The sequence below is a fragment of the Talpa occidentalis genome, unplaced genomic scaffold, assembly GCF_014898055.3.
Source record: "Talpa occidentalis isolate TD23 unplaced genomic scaffold, MPIMG_talOcc4v2.1 talOcc4.17, whole genome shotgun sequence".
Taxonomy (NCBI): Eukaryota; Metazoa; Chordata; class Mammalia; order Eulipotyphla; family Talpidae; genus Talpa; species Talpa occidentalis.
This window is the reverse complement of record NW_023601754.1, coordinates 58,130,878-58,139,217: the sequence shown is the minus strand read 5'-3', so window position 1 is coordinate 58,139,217 and position 8,340 is coordinate 58,130,878. Positions and strand designations below refer to the sequence as shown.

Genomic DNA, 8,340 nt, shown 5'->3' with positions numbered 1-8,340 from the left:
GCCCCGCCCGCCGGGCTCTGTCCTCCCCAGGGTGACTGGCCATGAGACCCGGAGCCCTGGAGACAGGACTTGGCCTGGGCAGCTGGCCCTCCCCTGCCTCCCAGCCAGGTCAGGCCCTCTCAGTGGACCCTGCCGGAGAAGGGCCTCAGAGGCGTGGGGACGCTGTTGCCAGGCACTGGTTGCTAGGTAACACACTGTTTCTTCTGGCTTGGTTGGTCACCTCCCGAGGACCCAGGCTTCTCTGGAGTGGATCCTTCCTCCTGCAGCCTCTCTCCACCTCAGAGACCCTGCAGAGGGCAGGTGAGGGTGGGGCCAGCTGCGGTCAGGCCCCAGGGAGCCCAGCCAACTTCCAGCTGAGCCAGGCCAGGCTGATGGAGGGGAGCAGAGAGGGAGAACAGGAGTCTGGGGCTGGGAGTGAGAGTCCAGCTGGGGAGGCTGAGAATTTTTGGCCAGGAGGTGGTCTGGCTGTTCATCCCAGACAGGTGGGCAAGAAAGGGGCGAGGAGGCGAGCGGAGGTTAAGATCCATCCCAGGAGTCAGAGACCCTGGGTCTGAGCCAGCGCCCACCACCTATTATGAGCTAATCCTTTGTCACTCGGAACCCCAGTTTCCTGGAGAGTCAGTGACAAGGAGTGAGGAAGGTGAGCTGGACACAGGGGCCTGAGACAAGTGTTGAGGACCTTCTGTCCTTTCTGTAAGCTTGGGGGTGGGTGTCAGTGGAGAGGGACAATCCTGGGTGTTCCATCACCCCCAGGGGCCTGGGGCGGGCTTGGGACTCTAGGGCTGCTAGACTAAAAGGGGTTCCTGGTGCTTCTTTTCTAGGCCCCCTGGGGCCTGCCCCACAGCATCATGATGGGGAAACTCCCCCTGGGGGTTGTCTCCCCTTATGTGAAGATGAGTTCAGGGGGCTGCTCGGACCCCTGAAATTCTACGCCACCAGCTACTGCACAGCCTACGGTGAGAGCCTCTAGTGGGGGAGCCCCATGCAGGACATGGGGTAGAAGCAGGGCACTTGGAGCCACCCCGGCACCTGAAACCCACCCATCCCTATGCCCCGAGGGACCAGGCCTCACAGGGACTATGACTTGGCCCGCCCCTGCCCCTGCCCCAAATCTTCCATCTGATACCATCACCTTGGCCTTGTCCCAGGCCAGGCTCTCGGGGCTCCTATCACCCCATTCCTGCTCCTGTCTCTGCACTTTCTCCATCTCAGGGTCCCCTGGGGAGGTGCTGGTCCCGCCTGGAAGATCCCCAACTCTCTCCCACTGGGCTAACCGCCACCCATCTCCCCCGTGCCCCTGGTAGGTCGGGAGGAGTTCAGGCCCCGCATGGGCAGTCATGGGGGCACAGGCTACATGTCAAATTACCGGCCCTTGGCCTCCTACCGCGCCAATCTGGATGGCCTGGACAAGCCAGCTGTGGGGTACGTCCTGTGCGGGCCCTCCCACCCCTGCCCGCCCGCCCGCCGCCTCGCTCAGGGACATCCAGCTTGTCAACCCAGCTCCGGGCTCCACGTGTGGGGACCGGGACCCTGCTGGCTGAGGTCTGGGATCCCGGGGGACAGGGAGCAAGGGCTCCGAGGCAGGCAGATGCCAGAGGCATCGGCAGGAGGTCTGAGGTGATGTGCTGCTTCTGGGGATTAGCACCGCAGCCTCCAGAGGACGAAGCAGGTGGCCCATGGTGACAGCTCCTGCCTGGCTTTCAGGGAGCCGCCCCACGACAATCTCCAGACAGTGAGCAGCCAGAGCTACCGGCCCTTGGAGCTTCCCGACGGCAAGGGCCCGCTGCCCTGGAGCCTGCACCAGACCGGCTCTGGCTTCTCTCAGGAAAAGTCCACTGGGGCCACCTCCAGCAAGGAGGTCAGTGCCGGGCAGGGCTGCACTGCCCACAGGTGGTCAGAGCTGATGTGGCTGGGCGTGGAGGAGCCACCTGTGGGGTGGGCCACTCGCCTTTATCATCTTCGTCTTTATCGCCTCCCCCTCTATTTCCATCCCCATCGCTACGACCATCCTCACCTCCACCATCCCCGTCCCCTTCCCCGTCCCTCCCACGCCGTCAGCTCCATTCCTACTCCGCCCACCATCACCTTCCGCCATTTCCACCCCTCGTCCCATGGCCAGCCCTTCTCCACCACCCCCACCTCCGCTTCCATCCCCTCCCCATGCCAGCCCCAAACCCACCCCGGATCTCCACCGCATCACCATCCTCTTATTCTCATCACCATCATGACTCACCCGTGTCGTCATACACCACCCCCAGCAGAACGGATGCTCACCCATTCCTTCACTGTCTTCCGAGCTCTCTTCTCTGTGTGAAGATGGTAAGTGCTGGGGAATAGTAGGTAAGGACGAAAGCAGAAGCGATGGGTTTGCCACTGCCACCTCGGAGGCCTGAGAGCTTGCTGTGGAGATGTCTGACAAAGACTTGAAGGGGGTTAGTGTTCCTCCAAATGCAGTGATGTGGGGGAAGTGCTCCAGGCAGCATGGAGAGCAAGTGCAAAGGCCCTGAGGCAGCAGAGTCTGGTGCAAGGAAGGTCATCAAGGAGGCGAGTGGCTGGAGGGGAGAGGAGCAATGTCCTTGTGGAGTCGGACGTGGGGTTCTGCTCTGTGCCATGGGAAATCCACTGGTCTCTGAGTAGAAGGTGGTCTTGGCTGATGTCATATGGGGTCTCCCCATTGGCCGCCACAGATGTTCTGTGGGGAGCAGGGCACGATCAGAGTCTGAAGTGACTGACCTCCTCTCACCTGGATGAGTAATTGGCTGCACCCTCCTCCCAGGTCAGGAAGGTCCATTTTGACACCAGGACTATGGGCCTCAGGCCATCACGGGGCTGGAGCCCAAGGACGTGCCCCTGCTCCACCAGCAGCAAGGCAAGGGCTCCCTGGAGTGGGAGAACTCCCGGCACGTGAGTGGACGGTCCCCCGCAGGGCAGGGGCTGGGCAGGGGCAAACCCTCCTTGTCTCCCTTTGAGGCAGCTTAAGAGCCAATTAAATGACTGTTCAGGGCCCTAAAAAGACTGAGGCAAGCGAAGGATGTGATAGTAGGTGTTTCCAAGACAACGTCAAAGTGGTCACCACCGACTTCTGCCTCGGTATTTCAGGATTTTAATGCCCCAGCTCAGCTCCCCCCACCCCACCCAGGGGCCCTGAGCCCCAGGCAGGAAGGCAAGAAGCAAGCCCATTTTCACCCGTCGGCCTCCCCCCTCTCTGGGTCCCCTGGCCTGGACACCTGGGCTCTGGCCGCGCTGTGGCGTCCGAGTGAGGCGTGACTTGGTGTCCGTTGTCACGGGGAGCCACGCTCTCCTCGTGGGATTTCCGCCACTGTGATGCCCAATTTGAGTGAGATTTCGCATGTGGGCTTCCGTCCCAGCCGGCCCTTCTCACAACGTACCACACAGGCCCCTCAGGGCGCAGATGACCGCAGGCCGACCGCCCCCACCCCCCCTCGCCCGCCGACGCCTCGTCCGGTCTGTCTCCTGCCCCACCGCTCTGCTCTCTGTTCCAGGGGCACGATTCATGACTTCCGAGTATAATTCCAAGTATCTTAAAGAGCCTTTGAACCAGCCAGGTAGGCGCATGTCTGAGCTCGTGACCCCCACCTGCCTACCCCCCAGGAGAGAGTCCTAGGGGAGAGGAGCTGGCACAGGGCTAAGTTGGCAGGGGAAGAAAGAAGGACTTAAGGCTGTTTCAGGGTGCAGGGTGGGCCTTGGTGCCTTGGGCCTGGTGACCCCAAAGGGGAGCCACCCCTGGCTTAGGCTGCTGCTCAAGCCACCACGGCTGCTGCTCCTGCCCACTCTCCTCCTCTGCCCCAGACCCCAGACTCCGTGCCCACCATCCTGGCTCAGGTCCCGGGGCTGCAGCCAGCGCCCACCCCGCCTGCCGGGACGGCGGCTTGGGAGGCCGTGGGAGGGGCGGTGACAGGGTGACCGGCGGCGCGGCTGTCTTTGGCAGATCTCTTGCAGAAGAAATCAATCGGCGCCAAGGAGGAGACGGGCTTCACGGAGGGGTCCACCAAGAACCCCATTGTCTTCCAGCCCCCCTCCCAGGCCCTCCCCGGGGACCCAGTAAGTCAGGTTGGACCCCGCTGAACGCTCCGGGACATGGACGCCTTCTAGCGTGGGGATTTCTAGCCTGTTTAAAACAAAGCGGGAGCTGCAGAACCCGAGGCCAGCCACACGTGCAAGAGTTGCAAAGGCCGCTTTGGTCCCCTCACCCGTTTCGGGGCCTCGGAGGCGCAGAGATGAGGGCCCCGCAGCCGCGGTCCCTCGAAGTCCGGACGAGAGTCTGGCCTGCGAGCGTCCACGCTGCGTCCCAACCTCCCCTCCCCCCAGGTTTCCCCCTCCTCAGTTACCCCAGTTCAGCACCGGCGGGGAGCCTGGAGGTGGGGCGGGTGGGGGTCGGCTGCCTTGGCCAGGCTGACGCGCCTCGTGGGCATCCTGCCAGGTCTCCCTGCCCAGCCGCAGCGTCACCAAATCCGACTTCCTCCCCATGAGCCACCCTCAGGTGAGCCGGGCCGGGGAGAGCTGCCGTCCCCGCGGCGTGAGGCGGGTTCTCTCCCGGGGTGGTTGGGACAGCGCTGGGCGAGGGGTCACTGGCTGCTTCCCTGCTCAGGGGGATGAGTTCCTGCCTGCGCTGGCCAGAGGCTCCGATCGAGAGACCAGCTTCAGCCGAGCAAATGAGCGGATTCTGAACCCCAGAGTGAGTGACAAGGCGGGGCGCAGGGAGCCCCTTGTCGGGGGGGAAACTCAGGCTTCCTGGACCCAGCACATCTGAAGGGTGGGAGGACCCGGGAAGGCCTCCTGGGGAGGGTCTAGAGGCCTAAGGGCTCAGAAACAGGGGGTGTCTGGTTGGAAAGCAAGGACACAGTCCTGGGTTGGGGGAGCGCAGGTAGGGCTCAGCCTGCCCCTCCCTTCTTGTTGCCTCAACCTGGTCACCCAGACACCCTTTTGTGACTCCCCCACCCTGCTTCCTGCTCCCCTACAGATGCCCCCTCCTGGCCCAGAACCCTGGCAATTCCAGGCACCCCAGCGTATGCAACAGACAAATGTTGCCCTGCTTGGCCGAGAGACGGTGGGGAACAAGGTGAGGCCTGGGATACACAGCCCCCCCCCCAACATCCCTACCCCACCCGACCTGACCAGTGCCCTCTGTATCCGCCTGCGCAGGAGCCCACGGGGTACAGTCTGAACAACCAGGGCTATGTCCGGAGCGCCTGTGACCCCGATTTGGGTAATCGCTACCTGACCACCTACAACCAAGGGTGAGCCCCAGCCTGCGCCAAACCAGGACTGCAGAGCTGGCCCCCATTTCACAGACTGGGGGACTGAGACTGGGGCAAGATGAGGGGCTCGGAGCCCCTGAGTTCCCGTGGGACCCCCAGACCGCAGCCAAGGGTTTGAACACAAGGCCTTTATGGGGCAGGGGGGAGGTGGGGGAGGGAGGGCGGCCAGCAACAGCGATGGGGGTTCTGCAGCCTGAGCGCCCTTGAGGGAGGGGGAGACTAGAAACCGATGCCAAGCACGTAACTCAGAATTATCCAGAAAAGGGGGGGAGGTGTGGTGTCTGTACACCCAAACATTCGGGGAGCATTTGTTCAAGGCTGTCCCTAGAGGCAAAATCAGCCCCTGGGGCCTCCTTGCTCAGGCAGAGCAGCCTCCCCAGAGGTGGGGTGCAGGTCCTGGCAGCCAGGCTGGTGGGCGGGAAGAAAAAGGGGTAAAAAGGGGCAGTGCGTGGCACAACAATAGTGTCTGCTAAAAAATGCTCCTTCCAGTTCACAGTAGGGGGGCTCCATCCTCCCTCAGAAGGTAAACTCTGCACTGGGCAAGTCCTGGGCAAAGAGTGAGTGCCCTAGGCATCAGGGAGGGCTCCCTGGAGGAAGTGTCCTTAGCCTCATGGGGAAGACTCGGGGCGGGGCAGGAGTAGAATAGAGGTGTCATTCTCAGCCGAAAGCACGTCCTGATAGCATCTGTCATGTGTGTGTCAGCAGGTGTCTTCTGGGTCCACACGGTCCCACCTCCTCACCCTCTTGTACCCCAAGATGTCCCTCCATGTTCAAGGCTGAACCCCTCCCCTTGAGGTTGAGGGGAAAAGAGGTGCCTGAATCGCAAGCACATCGGTGGCACAAGGGCTGCTCCAGTCCCCAGTTCCGTGGAGGACCGGTGGGAGGGCGGGGGCTCCCGCTGGGCTCTGGGGACAGTGTCCCTGGCCCTTTCCAGGCTCCGGCCACCTCCTGCGTCGCCAGCAGATCCCTGGCCCAGGCACCTCTGCTGGCTCCTTCCCCCACCCTTCAGCACTACTGAGCTCCTTCCTGCTGTGCCTGGAACCCAGGGATCGGAATCATGGTTTCCACATCAGCCTATCTGCACCCCTTCTTTGCAAGCTCAGGGGCGAGCCCCACATCTTACATAGCACCTTCAGAACCTAGTTGCAGAGAATGTTGGCGAGATGGAAGAAAAAGCCGAATGCATGTCATGGCGCAGGGCACCAAGGCGGCACACTGGAGGGGCGTCCGGGCAGGCAGGACGAGGGCAGTCTTCCTGGGTAAACACTGGCCAGTGGAGTGCCAGGAAGAGGCGGTGTGGACAAAGTCCAGGAGGCTGGAGGCACCAAGGCAGTCCATGCCCTAAGGAGCCAAGATCCCTGCCGGAGAAGGGCCAAGGCAGCAGGGTGGACAGAGGCCACCTTTCTACCACCAGCCCATCCTGTGTCTCAGGTACTTCGAGAACATTCCTAAGGGTCTAGACCGAGAAGGCTGGACTAGAGGTGGCGTCCAGCCCCAGAAACCAGGAGGCTACGCCCTCAACCAGCCAGTCACCCGCATGGAGGCCACCCCCAGCCCCGAAGAGAGCCTGCGGCGCCTGCACCCCAGTGGAAGGTAGCCCTGCCTCCCTGTCCTGTGCTGCATCCGGGTCTCCCCGAGCCTGTCCTCTGCCCCTCTGTCCCTCCATCTGTCTGTCCTCCTGAGAGGCCCGTTTTCTCCCTGCCTTGTTCATTGCTTGTCCTGCCCTCATGCGCCCCTCCTCCCTCTCCCCAGTGACCCCTTCCTGGAAAGGCTGCTCCCCCAGGCCAGGGCAGGGGCTGGGGAAGCTGAGCTGATGAAGTATGGTTCAGCCTTGCTCTGACGCCTCACTCCACGATCTAATTCCTCAAAAATCACATCTTTACACACAGCGGCCCAGAGCTGCCAGGCAAGGAGTGTTTTGTGGCTTGGCTGCCAGGTTTGGCGCTGGCACGGAGCGGAGAGGCAGGCAGAGAAGGTCTGGCTGGCCACTCACCCCCGTCTGTGCCCTCCCTCCCTGCAGAACCCTGATCTCAGCCGACCCCTTCTACAGAACCGCCCCTCACAGCAGCCGCTTCACTGGGCCCAACTGAGCTGGGTAAGGGCTGCAGGGTCCCCATGAACAGCTGCTTCCTGTGTGGGGTGGCCATGGGGGTCATTACGGGATCACACCGGCCTTCCTAGGGGGTAGGTGGGAGGTGGGATGCAGACATCAGGGGACCTCATATGGGGAGAGTGCCTGAGCCCCTCAGGCCTCCTCTTTGTTTCTTACAGGTTTGCCATCCCACTGGGACAGGAGCCGGCTGCTGTCCCTACCTTCACCATTCCTGCTGGGGCTCCCCGTGACATTCCTAAAGAATTAAAAAGGCACAGAGCAGAGAGCTGTGTCCATCACTGCAGGGTGGGTGAGGCAGGGCCCCAGGGGTGGAGGAGCCGGATGCGGGTCAGCGAGGCCCGGGTGGACTCACCACCAGCCTATGGACAGAGCATGTCACTCTCGAGACTCAGTTTCCTCCCCTGCCAAAGGCTGTCCTGCGTACTCTGCGTGTGGAGGTGAGGACGCCTGGGAGGGAGCAGGCGGGCGGAGAGGCGCAGGTGGAGAGGCTCAGGTGGAGGTGAGTGGAGGCCGTGTTTCACCTGGCCTGTGGAGCAGGATAAGGTGTCAGGCAGGACTTCCGGGGCCCTTCTAGGGTCCCCCACAGGATGGTTCAAGGAGAAGGGTGCAATAGGCCAGGAAGAATCACAGAGATCTCTCTCCAGAGACAGAGACTACAGATCTGTGGTCTATGGACAGCCACACAGGGTACGGGTGTCTAGTCCAAACAAGGCACCTAACCTGACCCCCCCTAGGCTGACCCTCCCTAGACTGACTCCCCCACTAGGCCTATCTCCCTAGACTGACTTCCCCCCTAGGCTGACTCCCTTAGGTTGAACTCCCCCACCCCCGAAGCTGACCACTCCTAGGCTGACCCCCCGGAGCAGGACCTAGAGAGCAAGTATCTTGTGGGAAGGAAAAATGGCCTCTGGTCCCAGTGCTGCAGACCGCAGCGGCGGTCCACCTGCA

General features: G+C 62.4%; 1 protein-coding gene across 1 annotated transcript; it reads left to right on the top strand.

Annotated features, from left to right (window-relative positions):
* The first annotated feature begins 228 nt into the window (after nt 1-228).
* On the top strand, nt 229-7,593 carry PPP1R32 (protein phosphatase 1 regulatory subunit 32). Its single transcript, XM_037517829.1, is given in 16 exon segments — nt 229-300; nt 822-918; nt 921-956; nt 1,305-1,422; nt 1,705-1,858; nt 2,777-2,795; nt 2,798-2,908; nt 3,504-3,566; nt 3,950-4,062; nt 4,442-4,501; nt 4,610-4,696; nt 4,982-5,080; nt 5,164-5,258; nt 6,711-6,872; nt 7,300-7,374; nt 7,551-7,593. Coding segments are annotated over 14 exon segments (1,257 nt in total). The 5' UTR covers nt 229-300; nt 822-848; the 3' UTR covers nt 7,370-7,374; nt 7,551-7,593.
* Nucleotides 7,594-8,340: the final 747 nt, after the last annotated feature.